This window comes from Salvelinus alpinus, chromosome 17 (genome assembly GCF_045679555.1).
Source record: "Salvelinus alpinus chromosome 17, SLU_Salpinus.1, whole genome shotgun sequence".
Classification (NCBI taxonomy): Eukaryota; Metazoa; Chordata; class Actinopteri; order Salmoniformes; family Salmonidae; genus Salvelinus; species Salvelinus alpinus.
The window spans coordinates 47,844,255-47,869,244 of NC_092102.1; the positions used below are offsets into that span (position 1 = coordinate 47,844,255).

The 24,990-nt window shown below is 46.4% G+C and overlaps 3 protein-coding genes across 5 annotated transcripts in view; all 3 read right to left on the reverse strand.

The window, feature by feature from the left end:
* Positions 1-14,427, reverse strand: part of LOC139543088 (voltage-gated potassium channel KCNC1-like) — a 126,150-nt gene extending 111,723 nt beyond the window's left edge. For both annotated transcript variants that reach the window (XM_071349238.1, XM_071349239.1), the window contains exon 1: positions 13,022-14,427. In XM_071349238.1, the coding sequence (XP_071205339.1) occupies positions 13,022-13,642 (621 nt within the window). In that variant the 5' untranslated portion in view covers positions 13,643-14,427. The remainder of the gene's footprint in view (positions 1-13,021) is intronic.
* A 3,878-nt stretch (positions 14,428-18,305) lies between these two features.
* LOC139543090 (heat shock 70 kDa protein-like) lies at positions 18,306-19,698 on the reverse strand. The gene has a single exon (XM_071349243.1). The coding sequence runs from the start codon at positions 19,263-19,265 to the stop codon at positions 18,477-18,479; it is 789 nt and encodes a 262-aa protein (XP_071205344.1). The 5' UTR covers positions 19,266-19,698; the 3' UTR covers positions 18,306-18,476.
* Positions 19,699-20,219: 521 nt separating this feature from the next.
* The window catches only part of LOC139543089 (S-adenosylhomocysteine hydrolase-like protein 1), a 72,802-nt gene continuing 68,031 nt past the window's right edge, over positions 20,220-24,990 (reverse strand). The window contains exons 13-16 of one of the 2 annotated variants that reach the window (XM_071349241.1): positions 22,804-22,872; positions 22,376-22,454; positions 21,883-22,003; positions 20,220-21,186 (exon numbers count right to left, since the gene is read on the reverse strand). In XM_071349241.1, coding sequence (XP_071205342.1) covers positions 21,180-21,186; positions 21,883-22,003; positions 22,376-22,454; positions 22,804-22,872 — 276 coding nt within the window. In that variant the 3' untranslated portion in view covers positions 20,220-21,179. Of the gene's footprint in view, positions 21,187-21,875; positions 22,004-22,375; positions 22,455-22,803; positions 22,873-24,990 lie in introns of those variants that run through there. The other variant, XM_071349242.1, reaches the window with a different exon arrangement.

Consider the following 24,990-nt stretch of genomic DNA (forward strand, 5'->3'; position numbering starts at 1 on the left):
TGTCTCAGTCCTCCCACCTCTCTGTTTCATGTCTCAGTCCTCCCACCTCTCTGTTTCATGTCTCAGCCCTCCCACCAATCTGTTTCATGTCTCAGTCCTCCCACCTCTCTGTTTCATGTCTCAGTCCTCCCACCAATCTGTTTCATGTCTCAGTCCTCCCACCTCTCTGTTTCATGTCTCAGTCCTCCCACCAATCTGTTTCATGTCTCAGTCCTCCCACCTATCTGTTTCATGTCTCAGTCCTCCCACCTATCTGTTTCATGTCTCAGTCCTCCCACCTATCTGTTTCATGTCTCAGCCCTCCCACCTCTCTGTTTCATGTCTCAGTCCTCCCACCAATCTGCTTCATGTCTCAGTCCTCCCACCAATCTGCTTCATGTCTCAGTCCTCCCACCTCTCTGTTTCATGTCTCAGTCCTCCCACCAATCTGTTTCATGTCTCAGTCCTCCCACCTATATGTTTCATGTCTCAGTCCTCCCACCTATCTGTTTCATGTCTCAGTCCTCCCACCTATCTGTTTCATGTCTCAGCCCTCCCACCTCTCTGTTTCATGTCTCAGTCCTCCCACCAATCTGCTTCATGTCTCAGTCCTCCCACCAATCTGCTTCATGTCTCAGTCCTCCCACCAATCTGCTTCATGTATCAGTCCTCCCACCTATCTGTTTCATGTCTCAGCCCTCCCACCTCTCTGTTTCATGTCTCAGTCCTCCCACCAATCTGCTTCATGTCTCAGCCCTGCCACCAATCTGTTTCATGTCTCAGTCCTCCCACCTCTCTGTTACATGTCTCAGTCCTCCCACCAATCTGCTTCATGTCTCAGCCCTGCAACCAATCTGTTTCATGTCTCAGTCCTCCCACCAATCTGTTTCATGTCTCAGCCCTCCCACCTCTCTGTTTCATGTCTCAGTCCTCCCACCAATCTGCTTCATGTCTCAGCCCTGCCACCAATCTGTTTCATGTCTCAGTCCTCCCACCAATCTGCTTCATGTCTCAGCCCTGCCACCAATCTGTTTCATGTCTCAGTCCTCCCACCTCTCTGTTTCATGTCTCAGTCCTCCCACCTCTCTGTTTCATGTCTCAGTCCTCCCACCAATCTGTTTCATGTCTCAGTCCTCCCACCTCTCTGTTTCATGTCTCAGTCCTCCCACCTCTCTGTTTCATGTCTCAGTCCTCCCACCTATCTGTTTCATGTCTCAGCCCTCCCACCTATCTGTTTCATGTCTCGCCCTCCCACCTATCTGTTTCATGTCTCAGCCCTCCCACCAATCTGCTTCATGTCTCAGTCCTCCCACCAATCTGTTTCATGTCTCAGTCCTCCCACCTCTCTGTTTCATGTCTCAGTCCTCCCACCTCTCTGTTTCGTGTCTCAGCCCTCCCGCCTCTCTGTTTTGTGTCTCAATCCTCCCACCTTTCCGTTTCATGTCTCAGTCCTCCCACCTCTCTGTTTCATGTCTCAGTCCTCCCACCTCTCTGTTTCATGTCTCAGTCCTCCCACCTCTCTGTTTCGTGTCTCAGCCCTCCCACCTCTCTGTTTCGTGTCTCAGTCCTCCCACCTCTCCGTTTCATGTCTCAGTCCTCCCACCTCTCTGTTTCATGTCTCAGTCCTCCCACCTCTCCGTTTCATGTCTCAGTCCTCCCACCTCTCTGTTTCATGTCTCAGTCCTCCCACCAATCTGTTTCATGTCTCAGCCCTCCCACCAATCTGTTTCATGTCTCAGTCCTCCCACCTCTCCGTTTCATGTCTCAGCCCTCCCACCTATCTGTTTCATGTCTCAGCCCTCCCACCTCTCTGTTTCGTGTCTCAGTCCTCCCACCAATCTGTTTCATGTCTCAGTCCTCCCACCTCTCCGTTTCATGTCTCAGCCCTCCCACCTATCTGTTTCATGTCTCAGCCCTCCCACCTCTCTGTTTCGTGTCTCAGTCCTCCCACCAATCTGTTTCATGTCTCAGTCCTCCCACCTATCTGTTTCATGTCTCAGTCCTCCCACCAATCTGTTTCATGTCTCAGTCCTCCCACCTCTCCGTTTCATGTCTCAGCCCTCCCACCTATCTGTTTCATGTCTCAGCCCTCCCACCTCTCTGTTTCGTGTCTCAGTCCTCCCACCAATCTGTTTCATGTCTCAGTCCTCCCACCTAACTGTTTCATGTCTCAGCCCTGCCACCAATCTGTTTCATGTCTCAGTCCTCCCACCAATCTGTTTCATGTCTCAGTCCTCCCACCAATCTGTTTCATGTCTCAGTCCTCCCACCTCTCCGTTTCATGTCTCAGCCCTCCCACCTCTCCGTTTCATGTCTCAGCCCTCCCACCTCTCCGTTTCATGTCTCAGTTCTCCCACCTCTCTGTTTCATGTCTCAGTCCTCCCACCTATCTGTTTCATGTCTCAGTCCTCCCACCTATCTGTTTCATGTCTCAGCCCTCCCACCTCTCTGTTTCATGTCTCAGTCCTCCCACCAATCTGCTTCATGTCTCAGCCCTGCAACCAATCTGTTTCATGTCTCAGTCCTCCCACCAATGTGTTTCATGTCTCAGCCCTCCCACCTCTCTGTTTCATGTCTCAGTCCTCCCACCAATCTGTTTCATGTCTCAGCCCTGCCACCAATCTGTTTCATGTCTCAGTCCTCCCACCAATCTGCTTCATGTCTCAGCAATGCCACCAATCTGTTTCATGTCTCAGCCCTCCCACCTCTCTGTTTCATGTCTCAGTCCTCCCACCTCTCTGTTTCGTGTCTCAGTCCTCCCACCTCTCTGTTTCATGTCTCAGTCCTCCCACCAATCTGTTTCATGTCTCAGTCCTCCCACCTCTCTGTTTCATGTCTCAGTCCTCCCACCTCTCTGTTTCATGTCTCAGCCCTCCCACCTATCTGTTTCATGTCTCAGCCCTCCCACCAATCTGCTTCATGTCTCAGTCCTCCCACCAATCTGTTTCATGTCTCAGTCCTCCCACCTCTCTGTTTCATGTCTCAGTCCTCCCACCTCTCTGTTTCGTGTCTCAGCCCTCCCACCTCTCTGTTTCGTGTCTCAGTCCTCCCACCTCTCCGTTTCATGTCTCAGTCCTCCCACCTCTCTGTTTCATGTCTCAGCCCTCCCACCAATCTGTTTCATGTCTCAGTCCTCCCACCAATCTGCTTCATGTCTCAGTCCTCCTACCAATCTGCTTCATGTCTCAGTCCTCCCACCAATCTGCTTCATGTCTCAGTCCTCCCACCTCTCTGTTTCATGTCTCAGCCCTCCCACCTCTCTGTTTCATGTCTCAGTCCTCCCACCTATCTGTTTCATGTCTCAGTCCTCCCACCTATCTGTTTCATGTCTCAGCCCTCCCACCTCTCTGTTTCATGTCTCAGTCCTCCCACCAATCTGCTTCATGTCTCAGTCCTCCCACCAATCTGCTTCATGTCTCAGTCCTCCCACCAATCTGCTTCATGTATCAGTCCTCCCACCTATCTGTTTCATGTCTCAGCCCTCCCACCTCTCTGTTTCATGTCTCAGTCCTCCCACCAATCTGCTTCATGTCTCAGCCCTGCCACCAATCTGTTTCATGTCTCAGTCCTCCCACCTCTCTGTTACATGTTTCAGTCCTCCCACCAATCTGCTTCAAGTCTCAGCCCTGCAACCAATCTGTTTCATGTCTCAGTCCTCCCACCAATCTGTTTCATGTCTCAGCCCTCCCACCTCTCTGTTTCATGTCTCAGTCCTCCCACCAATCTGCTTCATGTCTCAGCCCTGCCACCAATCTGTTTCATGTCTCAGTCCTCCCACCAATCTGCTTCATGTCTCAGCCCTGCCACCAATCTGTTTCATGTCTCAGCCCTCCCACCTCTCTGTTTCATGTCTCAGTCCTCCCACCAATCTGTTTCATGTCTCAGTCCTCCCACCTCTCTGTTTCGTGTCTCAGCCCTCCCACCTCTCTGTTTCGTGTCTCAGTCCTCCCACCTCTCTGTTTCATGTCTCAGTCCTCCCACCTCTCTGTTTCATGTCTCAGTCCTCCCACCAATCTGTTTCATGTCTCAGTCCTCCCACCTCTCTGTTTCATGTCTCAGTCCTCCCACCTCTCCGTTTCATGTCTCAGTCCTCCCACCTCTCTGTTTCATGTCTCAGTCCTCCCACCTCTCTGTTTCATGTCTCAGTCCTCCCACCTATCTGTTTCATGTCTCAGCCCTCCCACCTATCTGTTTCATGTCTCAGCCCTCCCACCTATCTGTTTCATGTCTCAGCCCTCCCACCAATCTGCTTCATGTCTCAGTCCTCCCACCAATCTGTTTCATGTCTCAGTCCTCCCACCTCTCTGTTTCATGTCTCAGTCCTCCCACCTCTCTGTTTCGTGTCTCAGCCCTCCCACCTCTCTGTTTCGTGTCTCAGTCCTCCCACCTCTCCGTTTCATGTCTCAGTCCTCCCACCTCTCTGTTTCATGTCTCAGCCCTCCCACCAATCTGTTTCATGTCTCAGTCCTCCCACCTCTCTGTTTCATGTCTCAGTCCTCCCACCAATCTGTTTCATGTCTCAGTCCTCCCACCTATCTGTTTCATGTCTCAGTCCTCCCACCTATCTGTTTCATGTCTCAGTCCTCCCACCTATCTGTTTCATGTCTCAGCCCTCCCACCTCTCTGTTTCATGTCTCAGTCCTCCCACCAATCTGCTTCATGTCTCAGTCCTCCCACCAATCTGCTTCATGTCTCAGTCCTCCCACCAATCTGCTTCATGTCTCAGTCCTCCCACCTCTCTGTTTCATGTCTCAGTCCTCCCACCAATCTGTTTCATGTCTCAGTCCTCCCACCTATATGTTTCATGTCTCAGTCCTCCCACCTATCTGTTTCATGTCTCAGTCCTCCCACCTATCTGTTTCATGTCTCAGCCCTCCCACCTCTCTGTTTCATGTCTCAGTCCTCCCACCAATCTGCTTCATGTCTCAGTCCTCCCACCAATCTGCTTCATGTCTCAGTCCTCCCACCAATCTGCTTCATGTATCAGTCCTCCCACCTATCTGTTTCATGTCTCAGACCTCCCACCTCTCTGTTTCATGTCTCAGTCCTCCCACCAATCTGCTTCATGTCTCAGCCCTGCCACCAATCTGTTTCATGTCTCAGTCCTCCCACCTCTCTGTTACATGTCTCAGTCCTCCCACCAATCTGCTTCATGTCTCAGCCCTGCAACCAATCTGTTTCATGTCTCAGTCCTCCCACCAATCTGTTTCATGTCTCAGCCCTCCCACCTCTCTGTTTCATGTCTCAGTCCTCCCACCAATCTGCTTCATGTCTCAGCCCTGCCACCAATCTGTTTCATGTCTCAGTCCTCCCACCAATCTGCTTCATGTCTCAGCCCTGCCACCAATCTGTTTCATGTCTCAGTCCTCCCACCTCTCTGTTTCATGTCTCAGTCCTCCCACCTCTCTGTTTCATGTCTCAGTCCTCCCACCAATCTGTTTCATGTCTCAGTCCTCCCACCTCTCTGTTTCATGTCTCAGTCCTCCCACCTCTCTGTTTCATGTCTCAGTCCTCCCACCTATCTGTTTCATGTCTCAGCCCTCCCACCTATCTGTTTCATGTCTCGCCCTCCCACCTATCTGTTTCATGTCTCAGCCCTCCCACCAATCTGCTTCATGTCTCAGTCCTCCCACCAATCTGTTTCATGTCTCAGTCCTCCCACCTCTCTGTTTCATGTCTCAGTCCTCCCGCCTCTCTGTTTCGTGTCTCAGTCCTCCCACCTTTCCGTTTCATGTCTCAGTCCTCCCACCTCTCTGTTTCATGTCTCAGTCCTCCCACCTCTCTGTTTCATGTCTCAGTCCTCCCACCTCTCTGTTTCGTGTCTCAGCCCTCCCACCTCTCTGTTTCGTGTCTCAGTCCTCCCACCTCTCCGTTTCCTGTCTCAGTCCTCCCACCTCTCTGTTTCATGTCTCAGTCCTCCCACCTCTCCGTTTCATGTCTCAGTCCTTCCACCTCTCTGTTTCATGTCTCAGTCCTCCCACCAATCTGTTTCATGTCTCAGCCCTCCCACCAATCTGTTTCATGTCTCAGTCCTCCCACCTCTCCGTTTCATGTCTCAGCCCTCCCACCTATCTGTTTCATGTCTCAGCCCTCCCACCTCTCTGTTTCGTGTCTCAGTCCTCCCACCAATCTGTTTCATGTCTCAGTCCTCCCACCTCTCCGTTTCATGTCTCAGCCCTCCCACCTATCTGTTTCATGTCTCAGCCCTCCCACCTCTCTGTTTCGTGTCTCAGTCCTCCCACCAATCTGTTTCATGTCTCAGTCCTCCCACCTATCTGTTTCATGTCTCAGTCCTCCCACCAATCTGTTTCATGTCTCAGTCCTCCCACCTATCTGTTTCATGTCTCAGTCCTCCCACCTATCTGTTTCATGTCTCAGCCCTCCCACCTCTCTGTTTCATGTCTCAGTCCTCCCACCAATCTGCTTCATGTCTCAGCCCTGCAACCAATCTGTTTCATGTCTCAGTCCTCCCACCAATCTGTTTCATGTCTCAGCCCTCCCACCTCTCTGTTTCATGTCTCAGTCCTCCCACCAATCTGTTTCATGTCTCAGCCCTGCCACCAATCTGTTTCATGTCTCAGTCCTCCCACCAATCTGCTTCATGTCTCAGCCCTGCCACCAATCTGTTTCATGTCTCAGCCCTCCCACCTCTCTGTTTCATGTCTCAGTACTCCCACCTCTCTGTTTCGTGTCTCAGTCCTCCCACCTCTCTGTTTCATGTCTCAGTCCTCCCACCAATCTGTTTCATGTCTCAGTCCTCCCACCTCTCTGTTTCATGTCTCAGTCCTCCCACCTCTCTGTTTCATGTCTCAGCCCTCCCACCTATCTGTTTCATGTCTCAGCCCTCCCACCAATCTGCTTCATGTCTCAGTCCTCCCACCAATCTGTTTCATGTCTCAGTCCTCCCACCTCTCTGTTTCATGTCTCAGTCCTCCCACCTCTCTGTTTCGTGTCTCAGCCCTCCCACCTCTCTGTTTCGTGTCTCAGTCCTCCCACCTCTCCGTTTCATGTCTCAGTCCTCCCACCTCTCTGTTTCATGTCTCAGCCCTCCCACCAATCTGTTTCATGTCTCAGTCCTCCCACCTCTCTGTTTCGTGTCTCAGCCCTCCCGCCTCTCTGTTTCGTGTCTCAGCCCTCCCACCTCTCTGTTTCGTGTCTCAGTCCTCCCACCTCTCCGTTTCATGTCTCAGTCCTCCCACCTCTATGTTTCATGTCTCAGTCCTCCCACCTCTCTGTTTCGTGTCTCAGCCCTCCCACCTCTCTGTTTCGTGTCTCAGTCCTCCCACCTCTCCGTTTCATGTCTCAGTCCTCCCACCTCTCTGTTTCATGTCTCAGTCCTCCCACCTCTCTGTTTCATGTCTCAGTCCTCCCACCTCTCCGTTTCATGTCTCAGCCCTCCCACCAATCTGTTTCATGTCTCAGTCCTCCCACCTCTCCGTTTCATGTCTCAGCCCTCCCACCTATCTGTTTCATGTCTCAGCCCTCCCACCTCTCTGTTTCGTGTCTCAGTCCTCCCACCAATCTGTTTCATGTCTCAGTCCTCCCACCTCTCCGTTTCATGTCTCAGCCCTCCCACCTATCTGTTTCATGTCTCAGTCCTCCCACCTCTCTGTTTCATGTCTCAGTCCTCCCACCTCTCCGTTTCATGTCTCAGCCCTCCCACCTCTCTGTTTCATGTCTCAGCCCTCCCACCTCTCTGTTTCATGTCTCAGTCCTCCCACCTCTCTGTTTCATGTCTCAGTCCTCCCACCAATCTGTTTCATGTCTCCGTCCTCCCACCAATCTGTTTCATGTCTCAGTCCTCCCACCAATCTGTTTCATGTCTCAGTCCTCCCACCAATCTGTTTCATGTCTCAGTCCTCCCACCTCTCCGTTTCATGTCTCAGCCCTCCCACCTCTCCGTTTCATGTCTCAGCCCTCCCACCTCTCCGTTTCATGTCTCAGTCCTCCCACCTCTCTGTTTCATGTCTCAGTCCTCCCACCTCTCTGTTTCATGTCTCAGTCCTCCCACCTCTCTGTTTTGTGTCTCAGTCCTCCCACCTCTCCGTTTCATGTCTCAGTCCTCCCACCTCTCTGTTTCATGTCTCAGTCCTCCCACCTCTCCGTTTCATGTCTCAGTCCTCCCACCTCTCTGTTTCATGTCTCAGTCCTCCCACCTCTCTGTTTCATGTCTCAGCCCTCCCACCTCTCTGTTTCATGTCTCAGTCCTCCCACCTCTCTGTTTCATGTCTCAGTCCTCCCACCTCCCTGTTTCATGTCTCAGTCCTCCCACCTCTCCGTTTCATGTCTCAGTCCTCCCACCTCTCTGTTTCATGTCTCAGTCCTCCCACCTCTCTGTTTCATGTCTCAGTCCTCCCACCAATCTGTTTCATGTCTCTGGTAGCCTGGGAAAGCCAGCATGGATAGAATGCAATAATTGACTAATATTTGCCATATTTGAATATTCCTCATGTGCTAACGTATTGCCACAGTCCGTGCCATGGTGAAACTTGCACTCCTGTAGACCTGAAATAATTGGATGGTAAAGCTTGCCAGCCAACCAGAAGAGCAAGGTGAAGCAATTCAGACATTGTTGAAAGTCATGTCCTGTCAGCCTATTCTCTACAATGTAAACTCTGACATAAATATTAGGGATGCACGATATATCGGTACGCATATCGGAATCGGCCAATATTATCTAAAAATGCCAACATCGGCATGGGCCAAATGTCTAGTTTAACGCCGATGTGCAAAACCGATGTGAAAGCTGACTGGCATACCTACAGTTGAAGTTGGAAGTTTACATACACTTAGGTTGGAGTCATTAAAACTCGTTTTTCAACCACTCCACACATTTCTTGTTAACAAACTATAGTTTTGGCAAGTCGGTTAAGACATCTACTTTGTGCATGACACAAGTAATTTTTCCAACAATCGTTTACAGACAGATTATTTCACTTATAATTCACTGTATCACAACTCCAGTGGGTTGGAAGTTTACATACACTAAGTTGACTGTGCCTTTAAACAGCTTGGAAAATTCCATTAAATGATGTCATGGCTTTAAAAGCTTCTGATAGGCTAATTGACATCATTTGTCACGTTCCTGACCTGTTTTCTGTTGTTTTGTATGTGTGTGATGGTCAGGGCGTGAGTTTTGGGTGGGCATTCTATGTTGTGTGTTTCTATGTTGGTTTAGGGTTGCCTGGTATGGCTCTTAATTAGAGGCAGGTGTTTTGCGTTCCTCTAATTAAGAGTCATATTTAGGTAGGTTGTTTCACTGTGTTCGTTGTGGGTGGTTGTTACCTGTCTCTGTGTTTGTGTTCTGCACCAGATAGGTCTGTATCGGTTTTGCACGTTTGTTATTTTGTAAGTTGTTTGTAGTGTTCACTTGTTCTTATAATTAAACATGTTGAGCACTGGCTACGCTGCATTTTGGTCCTCTCCTTCACCCCAGGAAGAAAACCTTTACATCATTTGAGTCAATTGGAGCTGTACCTGTGGATGTATTTCAAGGCCTACCTTCAAACTCAGTGCCTCCTTGCTTGACATCATGGGAAAATCTAAAGAAATCAGCCAAGACCTCAGAAAAAAATTGTAGACCTCCACAAGTCTGGTTCATCCTTGGGAGCAATTTCCAAATGCCTGAAGGTACCACGTTCATCTGTACAAACAATAGTACGCGAGTATAAACACCATGGGACCACGCAGCCGTGATAACGCTCAGGAAGAAGACGCGTTGTGTCTCCTAGAGATGAACGTACTTTGATGAAAAGTGAAAATCAATCCCAGAACAACAGCAACTGACCGTGTGAAAATGCTGGAGGAAACAGGTACAAAAGTATCCAAAAAGTACGATCTTTGTCTCCATGTGCAGTTGCAAACCGTAGTCTGTCTTTTTTATGGCGGTTTTGGAGCAGTGGCTTCTTCCTTGCTGAGCGGCCTTTCAGGTTATGTTGATATAGGACTCGTTTTACTGTGGATATAGATACTTTCGTACCTGTTTCATCCAGCATCTTCACAAGGTCCTTTGCGGTTGTCCTGGGATTGATTTGCACTTTTCGCACCAAAGTACGTTCAGATAAAAAGTATAGACAGAGCGGATACTTGCCGATTCACGGTTGATGCCCATACCATGGTAAAGAGCGGCTGAGGTAGCTAACAAGGAAGAGCCGAGAAGAGAGGTGCTTCAGAGAGTGAGGCAGCTTCATCAGCCGAGGGGATCGGCCGAGGGGAGAATCAGTGAGGGTAGCTAATCCTAGAATTAGGAACATTTACCTTTTGATCATGCCACAACGGTTACGTGTCATTAATTAATGACATCATACTGTATCACTTATAGCCTATAAATATATTCTAAATGTATTCTACAATAATCATTTATTGGAAAAACACAGTTTCCATCATCATTTGTTGTAATACAGAAAGTTAGACAAAATAAAAATCCACCCCTGTCGTACAGATAAAATGTCTCCTATATCTGCCGTTTCCATTACACCCCAGCTAGCAATGAGGAATCGGCCCAGAAGCGGCCCTCTTCCGGGACTCGGCCTGGAATCAAAATGAATGACTGCCCAGAATCGGCCCGTTTCTGTCTACCGGAATTCAGCCAACTTTGCCAGCGTCTTACCAGAATCCCCCCCGATGCAAATTTTAAAAAATGTATACAAAATTAACCGATTTAGTCATTTTAAATATTACTATTTTATACATAAAAATTATACCCATCCACAAAAAAACACATAAAAAAACACAGTTTCGGAGGAAACACCGTACACCTGGTGAGCATGTCAGCGTGCATGCACCTGGCCCGCCACAGGAGTCGCTACAGCGCGATGGGACAAGGCCATCCCGGCCGGCCAAACCCTCCCCTAACTCGGACGACGCTCGGCCAATTGTGTGTCGCCTCATGGGTCTCCTGAACGCGGCCAGGACTCTTAAAGAATTTCATTTAAATGTTTAAAAAATACAATTATCATAGAAACAATGAGAGAATATGGAAAAATAAATCATGAAATGTTAATTACATAAAGCAGCCCGTGTAATCATCTGCCAGAGAGTAGCCCCAATAAGCCCAAGCCCCAAGTAATACATTTGGGCCAGATAACTCTCACCAGAATCGGGCCATGCCCCAAGTAATACATTTGGGCCAGATAACTCACACCGGAATCAGCCCATGCCCCAAGTAATACATTTGGGCCAGATAACTCTCACCGGAATCAGCCCGAGCCCCAAGTAATATATACATTTGGGCCAGATAACTCTCACCGGAATCGGGCCATGCCCCAAGTAATACATTTGGGCCAGATAACTCACACCGGAATCGGCCCGAGCCCCAAGTAATATATACATTTGGGCCAGATAACTCTCACCGGAATCAGCCCATGCCCCAATACATTTGGGCCAGATAACTCTCACCGGAATCGGTCCGAGCCCCAAGTAATACATTTGGGCCAGATAACTCACACCGGAATCATACCAAGCCCCAAGTAATATATACATTTGGGCCAGATAACTCTCACCGGAATCGGCCCATGCCCCAATACATTTGGGCCAGATAACTCTCACCGGAATCGGTCCGAGCCCCAAGTAATACATTTGGGCCAGATAACTCACACCGGAATCATACCAAGCCCCAAGTAATATATACATTTGGGCCAGATAACACTCACCGGAATCGGTCCGAGCCCCAAGTAATACATTTGGGCCAGATAACTCTCACCGGAATCAGCCCGAGCCCCAAGAAATATATACATTTGGGCCAGATAACTCTCACTGGAATCGGTCCGAGCCCCAATACATTTGGGCCAGATAACTCTCACCGGAATCGGTCCGAGCCCCAAGTAATAAATTTGGGCCAGATAACTCACACCGGAATCAGCCCGAGCCCCAAGTAATATATACATTTGGGCCAGATAACTCTCACCGGAATCGATTCGAGCCCCAAGTAATAAATTTGGGCCAGATAACTCACACCGGAATCATACCAAGCCCCAAGTAATATATACATTTGGGCCAGATAACTCTCACCGGAATCGGTCCGAGCCCCAAGTAATACATTTGGGCCAGATAACTCTCACCGGAATCGGCCCGAGCTCAATCCCCGCATCCTAGCCATAAGTAATACTGCCGAAGGCGGGCCAGAGACGGGTCACATGACATCGGCCGAGTCTGACTCTCAGACGAGTTCCCCTGACTCTCAGCCGGAATCGGCCCAGATCCACTGTGCTAGCTGGGACGTGTCCAATAATATGTTTTTGCGGCATTGCTTTTGTCAAATAAACCTGGATCCATGGAAACCTGCCTACTTACAAAAACATATAAGAGTCTATGTTTAAGTGATGAGCATGAGACACAATATGACACACATTCATGACAGAGAGATAACAACCATTCATGCTGCTGCTGATGATGGCTGTTACTGCTACGATAAGGTGCCAGGGCCAGACAGTCATAGGGACAGTCATAGGGACCAGTCATAGGTGAACTTGAAAATAGGCCTATAAGACTTCAACGTCTGAATTGGACTTGAATGGTTTACTTTAGTGTGTTTTATATATAGTAGTACATAATGCCAGAGATTGCATTCCCGTCATTGAATCCTCATGTCATTAATGGTAACCTTAAGGGTTACACCCCCAATAACATCTGCTAAATATGTGTATGTGACCAATACAAATGTGATTTGATATATGTATTCCCTACGCTAATTAAACGACCCCCAGGAAAATAATATGCCTTTGAACTTAGTGACACAACATCATTTTCGTACTATGCTATTTCCACACCAGCGCATTCTATTTCCTGCTAGCGGCTTGTCTAGTTCGGTGTTCCACAGCAGCCAGATGCAACTGAGAGAACAGACACACCTGTTGATTGTCGGTGGCGCGTCGGCGGACACGCTCTCTAGAACACCTGTTGATTGCATTGCATTACTCTAATGATTAACTGTGGGAGTTTGTGAACAGGAAGCCTATTCCTACAAATTACAATAGTATTGTAGCGACCCTGGTTTATAAGCATGGTTTTATTATGCAACAAAAATTGAAAAAGGTACACTTACTCTAGCAGCCCTGGATGAGTAGGGGTCCTCAAAGAGTGCCCATATCTTTGGTTGCCAAACTTCGCAGCATCCCCTCGATCTTTCCGGGCAGTCCTCAATGCCGAACCGTCTGGGTAGTTCATCGTCCGTGTCATCTGGGTCCGGTGGTTCGAATATGTCCAGCGCCTCCTCTGCGTCCCGATGCTGCCGGTATGTCATCCAGCAACACGGCTCCACGTCGGTCTCATCTATCCCCCAAAACGCCAACTCCTCTTCAAAAAGAGGCCCGCAGACATCGGCGGGACAATGAAGCTTGCCAGTCCTATAATAGTTCAACACATAAGCGAATATGCCAGGGTGCCTGTCGAAAAATAACTCGTTTGTAGTTGGCGATATGGGTCCTACGGGGAGGGGTTCCTTGTTTGCGTTTGGCTCTGGCGGGTCGGCTAACCAGGCCAGGCGTGTCCCCGGTAGGGTCCTAAGTGTGCTCTTGTAGGTTTCGTGTCTTGTGCCACCAACATTGATAACAATTTTTTCCGAGTCTTCCCCCCTGGTCATCTCTTCCTTCAGACATGTCTTGGACGGAGGTTTGTTACCTGACTTTCGTCCTCGGTAAGACGAAACACACACCGAGCTGATCATAGATTTAGATGAATAGACGGTTGGTTATTCCGTTGGTTTGTGTTTATCCGTTATTATATACCCCTGAAGCAAAATAAAAAACGACTACACGGTGACGGTTCAGGGTTCGTTCTCATGTCAGTCCTTGTGATACGACTCATTTATCCAACTATTCGTCCCGTCGACAGTTGGTTCTCGGCTTCAACAAGTCCAATGCGCTCGGCAGACAGAGTGGCCTTGAATAAAACCACCTGCTATAAATACCTCCCCTAAATACTCTTATGTTCGCAATCTCAAAATATCTCCATAAATCTGGGATTGGCAGGCTTTTGTTCACAAAATATTTGTGTATTAATATAAATGATTTATAGTCTAATGTCTATAAATAAGCTTCAATAGTTCAACAGTTCAATCAACGATACCGACTTCGCGACCTTAAACGACAGTTTCAAATTATGGAATATTGGGAGTTTTGTATGCTACATCGAATCTACAAATTGTGCAAATTTAGAGAGCTGCTATTCCTATGTGAATCTTGTCAAATGATTGGAGCCGCTTAAAAGCAATAACCCGAGGTCCTCACCTTAGTCACGAAATCCATCTGAGCCCCCCCCTCCCCCAAAAAAAAAAAAATCGAACAAGTTTCTTTAACATGAAAGTTGACCCCTATGATCCAAATGGATAAACGCGTTTGGAATATTCCATCAATTTGTGACGATGTCGTCCTCGAGGCAGAGAGGCGCGTGAGATGTGTGAGGTTGTTTTTCAGGAAGGTTCAGGATCTTTTGCTTCTCCAACCAGAAGTATCCTCCCTCCCCCATCCTCCTCCCTCAGCCTCACCATAGTCAGTCAGAGACGACACAACCAACCCATCCTGCAGGCTGCCTGGGGCGTGCAACAGCCCCAATAAATTAACCCTTTTTGCGCTGAAGAGTCATTTGAAGGATATATGATTCTATACCACTCCCTTTGTGAACTAAGTTGATATAATTTGAAAACGTGACTAGGACGAAAAGGGCTTTGAAATATCACTGACTGTAGATTCACGCAGGCCTGTTTCAGCAACTTCCTGGGTACGCTGTGCAATGTAGGCTGAGGACACATCAGGGGGTACACCTCATTATATATAGAGAGAGACTCAATTAGGATAGCTAAACGATGAATTCACACACACACAAACACCTCTATAAATATGAAATGATATGAGTTACATTACTGTGAGATCCTTGAAATATCAAATCACATTTTATTGGTCACATACACACGGTTAGAAGATGTTAATGCGAGTGTAGCAAAATGCTTGTGCTTCTAATTCCGACCGTGCAGTAATAACCAACGAGTAATCTAACCTAACAATTCCACAACTACTACCTTATACACACAAGTGTAAAGGGATAAAGAATATGTACATAGAGATATATGAAAGATGGGTAGCTTCCTTTGCTGTAATGCAGCAGGTGCACTTCAAACTATACATCATTGTCAATATAAATTCCTCACTCATGTGTTGCTACCATGGTGCAATGCCGATCAGCACTTATACAAGTCCTTTGAGATATGGGCAAGAAGTAACAGGCGTTATTACACAAGGATTACCTCTTCATAACAACATCATTAGAAATCATTAGAATCGAAGCATCGTGATTGTATTTTCTATATTATCAACGATTCTTCTTCTTCTATCTTATTAAAAAAGTGACGCTGTGCAAGAGGGGCTTTCACCTCTCGTTCTCGTAACACATGTGCCCTTGCAATCAGGAGCGAATATGATGCGATGCCTGTACTTCACTCTTGAACGTTCTCTTCCTCGCACTGACGCTCTTTGACTAAGATAATTGTCCTTCATTTGAGGAGGCTGATTTTACATAAACGCATTACCACCAAGTCATCCTTGTATCGACTTAACTGCCGACTGAAGAAGAGAGAAAAAACAATTGCATGGGGTTAGAATAAGCATTAACGCTACCTGTTGTGTCCTAACGCCATGACCACTTTGGAAATAAGTGTGTACACTGAACCCAAAAAATATATAAACACAACATGTAAAGTGTGAGTCCCATGTTTAATGAGCTGAAATAAAACAGCCCAGAATTTTTCCATGCACACAAAAAGCTTATTTCTTTCAAATGTTGTGCACAAATTTGTTTTCATCTCTGTTAGTGAGCATTTCTCCTTTACCAAGATAATCCATCCCCCTGACAGGTGTGGGCATATCAAGAAGCTGATTAAAAAGTATGATCATTACACAGGTGCACCTTGTGCCGGGGACAATAAATGGCCACTCTAAAATGTGCAGTTTTGTCACACAACACAATGCCACAGATGTCTCAAGATTTGAGGGAGCGTGCAATTGGCATGATGACTGCATGATGACTGGAATGTTCACCACGGCTGTTGACAGAGAATTGAATATGCATAGCTCTACCATAAGCCACCTCCAACATAGTTTTTGAGAATTTGCCAGTATGTCCAACTGGCGTCACAATCACAGACCAAGTGTAACCACGGCAACCCAGGACCTCCCCATCCGGATTCTTCACCGTCTGCAACCAGCCAACTGGACAACTGATGAAACTGTGGGTTTGCACAACCGAAGAAAGCGTCTCAGGGAAGCTCATCTGCGTGTTCGTCATCCTCACCAGGGTCTTGGCCTGACTGCAGTTCTGCGTCGTAATGGACTTTAGTGGTCAAATGCTCACCTTCGATTGACCACTGGCCCAGTGGAGAAGTGTGCTCTTCACGGATGAATCACAGTTTCAACTGTACTGGGCAGATGGCGTCGTGTGGGCAAGCGGTTTGCTGATGTCAACGTTGTGAACAGAGTGCCCCATGGTGGCGGTGGGGTTACGGTATGGGGCAGGCATAAGCTACGGAAAACCAACACAATTGCATTTTATCGATGGCAATTTGAAATCACAGAGATACAGTGACGAGATCCTGAGGCCCATTGTCGTGCCATTCATCCACCGCCATCACCTCATGTGTTCAGCATGATAATGCACGGCCCCATGTCACAAGGATCTGCACACAATTCCTGGAAGGTGAAAATGTCCCCGTTCTTCCATGGCCTGCATACTAACCAGACATGTCACCCATTGAGCATGTTTGGGATGCTCTGGATCGACGTGTACAACAGCGTGTTCCAGTTCCCGCCAATATCCAGCAACTTCGCACAGCCAATGAAGAGGAGTGGGACAACATTCCACAGGCCACAATCAACAGCCTGATCAACTCTATGTGAAGGAGATGTGTCGCGCTGCATAAGGCTAATGGTGGTCACACCAGATACAGACTGGTTTTCTGATCCACACCCCTACTTTTTTTAAAGGTATCTGACCAACAGATGTATATCTGTATTCCCAGTCATGTGAAATCCATAGATTAGGGCCTAGTTAATTCATTTCAATTGACTGATTTCCTTATATGAGCTGTAACTCAGTAAAATCTTTGAAATTGTTGCATGTTGTGTTTAGATTTTTTTTTGTTCAGTGTCGTAATACTTTCATGTCATCCCCCATCTTGTGATGTGTTTTATTTTCAGACCCAGAGTAAAATCTCAATTTAATTCTGCTCACATAGGCTGCTTAGTGTTTACACTTGTAGAGAGTATTCTGAGGAGCATATTAGCATATTCATATTCATTACTTAAGACAGTCGGGCTTCAACAGGTGAACAGGTTCAAAATAACCTATTTTGTAATAATGTGTTTTTTGCTTGCCTAACTCTGCCATCTAGTGTACATATTGATGCATAACATCTTGAGAATAAACGAATGAAACCAATCATTTAAAACTGTTATGGGTTTAATTAATTAAACACATCATTGAATGAAACACTATTCCCTACATAGTCCACTACTTAGTCCACTACCCTATGGGCCTTGGTCAAAAGTAGTGCACTATATGGGGAATAGGGTGCCATTTGGGATGTTTATTTAATTGAGTATAGAGTGAATAATCTATCCAAATGTCACGCCCTGACCTTGGAGATCCTTTGTATGTCTCTGTTTTGGTTGGTCAGGGCGTGAGTTTGGGTGGGCCTTCTATGTCTGGTGTTCTATGTTGTTCTTTGTTTTGTATTTCTATGTGTTTGCGCTGGTATGGTTCCTCAGAGGCAGCTGTCTATCGTTGTCTCTGATTGAGAATCATACTTAGGTAGCCTTTTCCCACCTGTGTTTGTGGGTAGTTGTTTTCTGTTTTTCCTGTGTATTACCTTGCAGAACTGTTCGTTGTGTCGTTTTTGTAATAGTGTTCAGCTTTTCCATTAAAATGACGAACACGTACCACGCTGCACCTTGGTCTTCTCCTTCTCCCGACGACAATCGTTACACCAAACATATATAATGAAGTTTGGTTTGAATATCAATATCAGTCACTCTACTGTTGTTGAGTATATTGTTAATAAACATGAATATTACTTGAGTATAAACTTGAGTGTAGTATATGTTATTTTTACATTTGAATGGTAATATAATTACAAAGGATTTCTTTAAAAAAAAAACATTTATCTGAACTGTGTTTGTGTTGTGAGAGAGTGTACATGAGAAGAATGATACAAAAAAAAACGGAGCATGGCATTTCACTTAAAAGTGGTCAAATAAATAACAAATAAATATTGCACTCATATTTCTGATGCACGTAATCACCATTTAATGAATTTCTGCAAACAGTTTATGGTTGAAGTTTTGACACAAAAAATAAAGTGCACTTGTAGTGACAGCAAATCTATGTACATATATAGTGCTATGAAGGTTGAGCTAGCTGACAAACAGTACTTATATTAGAAGCACCATTAGCTTATGAGGCCTCTTTAGTGATTGATCCATTGATCGGCAATTGATTTACTGATTGATTATTTAGTCCACCTCTTCAATGGTAGGGCCCTGAGAGCTAGCACCGCCCCCAGCCTGGCTGCCACAACTCCCCATTGGAGGAGCCCCTCCCGCCCCCTGGTAGAGCTTGGATACGATTGGGTAACACACTCTCTCCAGCTCCTTCTGTTGATACTCAAACTCTTCTTTCTCAGCCATCTGGTTGTTCTCCAACCAGGAGATAGTTTGGTTGCACTTCTCAACAACCGTCTTCTTGTCCTCCTCGCTGATCTTCCCTGCCAGGTTTGGGTCTTCTACACTACTCTTCATGTTGAACGTGTAGGACTCCAACCCGTTCTTGGCTGCTATCTTCTCCCTCTGTGCATCGTCCTCAGCTTTGTATTTGTCTGCGTCCTGCACCATCTTCTCTATGTCTTCTTTACTGAGTCGCCCCTTGTCGTTGGTGATGGTGATCTTGTTCTCCTTGCCTGTACTTTTATCCACCGCCGACACGTTCAGGATGCCGTTAGCATCAATGTCGAAGGTCACCTCGACCTGTGGAATTCCTCTCGGAGCGGGAGGGATACCCGTGAGCTCAAACTTTCCCAGCAGATTATTGTCCTTGGTCATGGCTCTCTCTCCCTCGTACACCTGGATGAGCACACCTGGCTGGTTGTCAGCGTAGGTGGTGAAGATCTGGGTCTGCTTGGTGGGGATGGTGGTGTTACGTTTGATCAGGGCGGTCATGACCCCTCCTGCCGTCTCGATGCCCAGGGACAGAGGAGCCACGTCCAAGAGGAGAAGGTCCTGGACGTTCTTAGACGTGTCGCCCATCAAGATGGCCGCTTGGACGGCAGCGCCGTAAGCCACCGCTTCATCCGGGTTGATGCTCTTGTTGAGTTCCCTTCCATTAAAGAAGTCCTGCAGGAGCTTCTGAATCTTAGGGATTCATGTTTATGTTTTTTCTCTCCCTGTTCATGGTCAGAAGAATCAATAACCAATCCATCTAAGGTAACTGTATAGGCATGATCCACGAACTGCCTGTCAGCGTCAACATTATAACTTACAACGGTAGACAGCTTGGTTCTTCTCTTGATATATTGAAGGACCTCGTTTTGAGTCCTGAGTGGTTTCTGTCCCCCTGGTCGGGTCTTTGCTCTTGAGTCTTGTGGTTATTCCAAAAAGATATACCTCAACTGAGAGAGATCCATGGCTTATATACATAAAAAAAACAGCTTTCTAGAATGATCACACTTCTTCTGGGACACGTCTGTGATACAGCCGCTAATATTAGTTACTGCAGCCGTTGCGACGCTCTGGGAAAGCCTGTGAATATTCTAGAGTTGGAGGCAACCCGACACCACACCAGTAGCGCTGAACACAAGGCGGAGAACTAACATGCTGGACCGTTATGAAAAGGCAATAGGCAACAGGTTCGAGAAAGTGCGCGAAAGAGCATTTAGGAACATGAAAAGTCGTTTTAGACGTGGGCCTCGGGGCCTAGCCGGAAGAATGAAAAGATAAGAATGTAACACTGGAAATGGGCGCTTCTCTCTGACACACACACAGTGGCAGAGGCCCACCTGTTTTCAGCCCCACATTTCTTAGCAAAAATAAATCAAATTAAATATATTTACACTACCGGTCAAAAGTTGTGTTGTATAGTGGCTTTGCTGGCATGCATCCCACTTTTATTTTTTATTTCTTTGCCCAACAAGATTTACATGATAAAATTGCCAATGCACACACACACACACACACACACAAATCAATTCTACAAACAAATTATAAATGTATATTTCTGTTTATTAATTATAGGATGAGCTTATTGCTGCTATATCATACATCCAGTTACAACAATCACAAGTAGAAATAATTTAGATGATCAACATAAGCAAGTGAAAACAGAAACCCCCAAATGTCTGTCAACATACGACTTCAAATCCAATAGAACCATTTAGTGACAACAGAACAGTTTCTATGAGATAATATACAGATGAACTAGGACAAACGGTGCTTTTAAATCCCTAAAATCAAGGAGAATTTCAAACATAAGAAATAGCCACGAATTAACTTAAACATTGAGATGACCTGATAAGCAAGTGGCTGTGAAGACACATTGACTCTCAGCTTAATGACACGTAGCTTCTTCAATGCTTCACCAGACATTAAAACGTTCCCAGTTAGGATCACAAACCCAAATCTGGCTCATGGAATTGACTTAATTTAAAATGTCAGTGTGTGTGTGTGTGTGTGTGTGTGTGTGTGTGTGTGTGTGTGTGTGTGTGTGTGTGTGTGTGTGTGTGTGTACACAGTAACAGTGACATATTGACATTGTGATTGTGACTAAATTGATACTTCAAGGAGATTAAAGCATAGCCAGCAGACTAAAATATATGACAAATATTTTTAATGGTTACTCTCTTTACCTATGTCCCAAATGGCACCCTATTCCCTATGTAGTGCACTACTACCCATAGGCTCTGGTCAAAAGTAGTGCACTACAAATGAAATAGGGTGCCATTTAGAACATGTTATTGGTCTCTGCTGTTTGATATGCATGGTTAGATTCATGTACCTGACAGACAAGTTAGATATTATAATCAATATTATTATGCATGACAATGTTAATAATAACATGTACATTCAGCAAAAGCAAAATAATGATTATTCTTCCCTTTTGTAATAACTTATGAAATAAAATAGAGATATTATATTCACTTATTCCAGATGTCGTCGCGTTGTCCATCAATACCTTGGAGACATAGACAGTAGATATGATTTCATTAAAAAAACAATCACGTGACTACAGTTTGATTGAATTTGTCTACGTACATAATATCCGTGTAATACAGTGTAAAACCATGTGCCATATCATTTTTGTTGTTGTTGCTGTCCCGTGAGTGTATGATTACTTTCCCTTTTCCAGAACTAGTTAGTACCACTTACTAACCCACATCTAAAACCCAAACGCCAGATCATCCTACTTGACTGTTTCCCCCAACACCCATCACCACACTCACTCAAATACAGACAACCTCATCAGAGTCATTACCGTGGCAACCGGTAATATTACCTCAAAATGTTTGAGGAGAGAATACTTTGTTTTGTTATGTTTTTCTTGCTGACTTGGTTCTTTACCTTTTTGCATTTAGAATTTATTTCTTATTTCACTTTTAGATTTGTTTGTAATTCCTTTGTTTGTAGCCTAGGCTAATTGTTTAGTTTTGACTTTTGATATTGGTCCTCACTCCAACCCAATCGCAGAGTTGATCCCCTGTCGAGTCACAACAAAGACTCTAAAAATGGGACCTGATGGCTCTCAAGGCCCTTCGACCAGACGTCCTGTAACAGGAGATATGTGCTGGTTCTGGTTCGGAAGAGGCTCATTTAAATGTTTTAATAGGGAGACAATCTGGTAGAGAAAGGACAAGTAGAATTGTCTCAGTACCTGTAGTAGTTGGGTTTGAAGGGTCCGTTCTTGTTCAGGCCCATGTATTTGGCTTGCTCCTCAGACAGCTCTGTCAGGTGGGCGTCAAAGTTGGGCATGTGCAAGCTGGCCACGTACTCATCTGGATGGAAGACACAGGTGGATTGTGAAGAGGACGCCTCTTTTGTACTACTTATAACCCACACATACTTGTTTGGAAAATGCAGTGTCGTGGTATAAAGAAAACACTAGGTGGCGACGTCGAGCCACATACAACAAACTGCCCACTGAAACCTATGCGGTACACATTTATCACATGAATTCATTAAAATGTTCATTAATAAGGCTCAGTCAGAGACTACTTGTATGTATGCAGATCAATGGTCTGCTCCTCCTCAAATGGCACCCTATTCCCTACATAGTGCACTAACTTTGACCAGAGCCCTATGGCCTGGTCCAAAGTAGTGCACTATAAAGGGAATAGGGTGCCATTACGGACGGGCCCTGGTCTTACCCATTTTCTTAGGCAGCAGATAGACGTCCTGTTTGTAGCGTCCCTCAGGAGCATTGAACAGCTCAATCAGAGCCAGGGCCTACAGAGAGACACAGACCACCACAGAGTCTCAACACTGCCAACATCCCAGTCCCACAAAGCTCAGGTAACAGCAGAACAACAGGAGAGCCTCAGATATCCGAACTCAAGTCTTGTCTTCAGCAAACCTCTAAAGCAACAAGTATGACTAATAAAAAAACACCTCAGCATTTTCACATTCAATTTAGGGGTGCTTAGATATTATTGGTACTGACTATTGTCTAAGTTTATACGACAAGCAAGAAAAAATACATACAAAAACCTAAATTCATATTTTTAGGAATAGAAAATAAATAGTTTTTCTGTGTGTTTTTGACACAACTGTCACCTAAACAAAGTAGATGCCTCACCTGAGTAGTCGCTGTGATGGACAGAACAAACGTGGGGACTGTGGAACAGCTCAGATTCAACAGACGACCCTACAGGAAACACAATTCACACGCAGCAAGCACACACATTACACGAAACAACTGTCATGTAGCCATTCACAGGGAAACTGACAAGGCACTTTGAAATCAAAACAGAGATTAGAAGAGAATAACACACAGATGAGTCCAGCTATGAAAGAAGACCCCAGAGTACACCCTGATACTACACCCCAGAGTACACTCTGATACTACACCTCAGAGTACACCCTGATACAACACCTCAGAGTACACCCTGATACTACACCCCAAAGTACACCCTGATACAACACCTCAAAGTACACCCTGATACTACACCTCAGAGTACACCCTGATACTACACCACAGAGTACACCCTGATACTACACCTCAGAGTACACTCTGATACTACACCCCAAAGTACACCCTGATACAACACCTCAAAGTACACCCTGATACTACACCTCAGAGTACACCCTGATACTACACCACAGAGTACACCCTGATACTACACCTCAGAGTACACTCTGATACAACACCTCAAAGTACACCCTGATACTACACCTCAGAGTACACCCTGATACTACACCACAGAGTACACCCTGATACTACAACCCAGAGTACACCCTGATACTACAACTCAGAGTACACCCTGATACTACACCTCAGAGTACACCCTGATACAACACCTCAGAGTACACCCTGATACTACACCACAGAGTACACCCTGATACTACAACTCAGAGTACACCCTGATACTACACCTCAGAGTACACCCTGATACTACAACCCAGAGTACACCCTGATACTACACCTCAGAGTACACTCTGATACTACTAAATTAAAGCTCATTCCATCTCAGTATCCTGAAATACAAACTAAAGCTCATTCCATCTCAGTATCCTGAAATACAAACTAAAGCTCATTCCATCTCAGTATCCTGAAACACAAACTAAAGCTCAAAAACATGAAATGACCCAGAGAATCGATAGAACATTGCTCAGAGATGCACAAAAACGATAAAACATTCAAAATGGGTGAAATAAGTAAAGTAACAGGCTACACCTGTTTTATAGAAACATATTTAGTTTGTAAAAAGGGCGGACAATTTCATCTAACTGAAGAAAAATATAAACGCAACATGCAATATTTTCTAAGATTTTACTGAGTTCCAGTTCATATAAGGAAATCAGTCAATTTAAATAAATTCATTAGGCCCTAATCTATGGATTTCACATGACTGGGCAGGGGCACAGCAATGGGTGGGTCTGGGAGTGGATAGGCCCACCCATTTGGGAGCCAGGTCCACCCACTGGGGAGCCAGGTCCAGCCAATCAGAATGAGTTTTTCCCCACAAAAGGGCTTTATTACAGACAGAAATACTCCTCAGCCAACAGACCCAGGTACTGTACCTCAGCCAACAGGACCAGGTACTGTACCTCAGCCAACAGACCCAGGTACTGTACCTCAGCCAACAGGACCAGGTACTGTACCTCAGCCAACAGGACCAGGTACTGTACCTCAGCCAACAGGGCCAGGTACTGTACCTTAGCCAACAGGGCCAGGCACTGTACCTCAGCCAACAGGACCAGGCACTGTACCTCAGCCAACAGGGCCAGGCACTGTACCTCAGCCAACAGGGCCAGGCACTGTACCTCAGCCAACAGGGCCAGGTACTGTACCTCAGCCAACAGGACCAGGTACTGTACCTCAGCCAACAGGACCAGGTACTGTACCTCAGCCAACAGGACCAGGTACTGTACCTCAGCCAACAGACCCAGGTACTGTACCTCAGCCAACAGGACCAGGTACTGTACCTCAGCCAACAGACCCAGGTACTGTACCTCAGCCAACAGACCCAGGTACTGTACCTCAGCCAACAGGACCAGGTACTGTACCTCAGCCAACAGGACCAGGTACCTCAGACAACAGGACCAGGCACTGTACCTCAGCCAACAGGACCAGGTACTGTACCTCAGCCAACAGGACCAGGTACTGTACCTCAGCCAACAGGACCAGGTACTGTACCTCAGCCAACAGGACCAGGTACTGTACCTCAGCCAACAGGACCAGGTACTGTACCTCAGCCAACAGGACCAGGTAACTCAGCCAACAGGACCAGGCACTGTACCTCAGCCAACAGGACCAGGTACC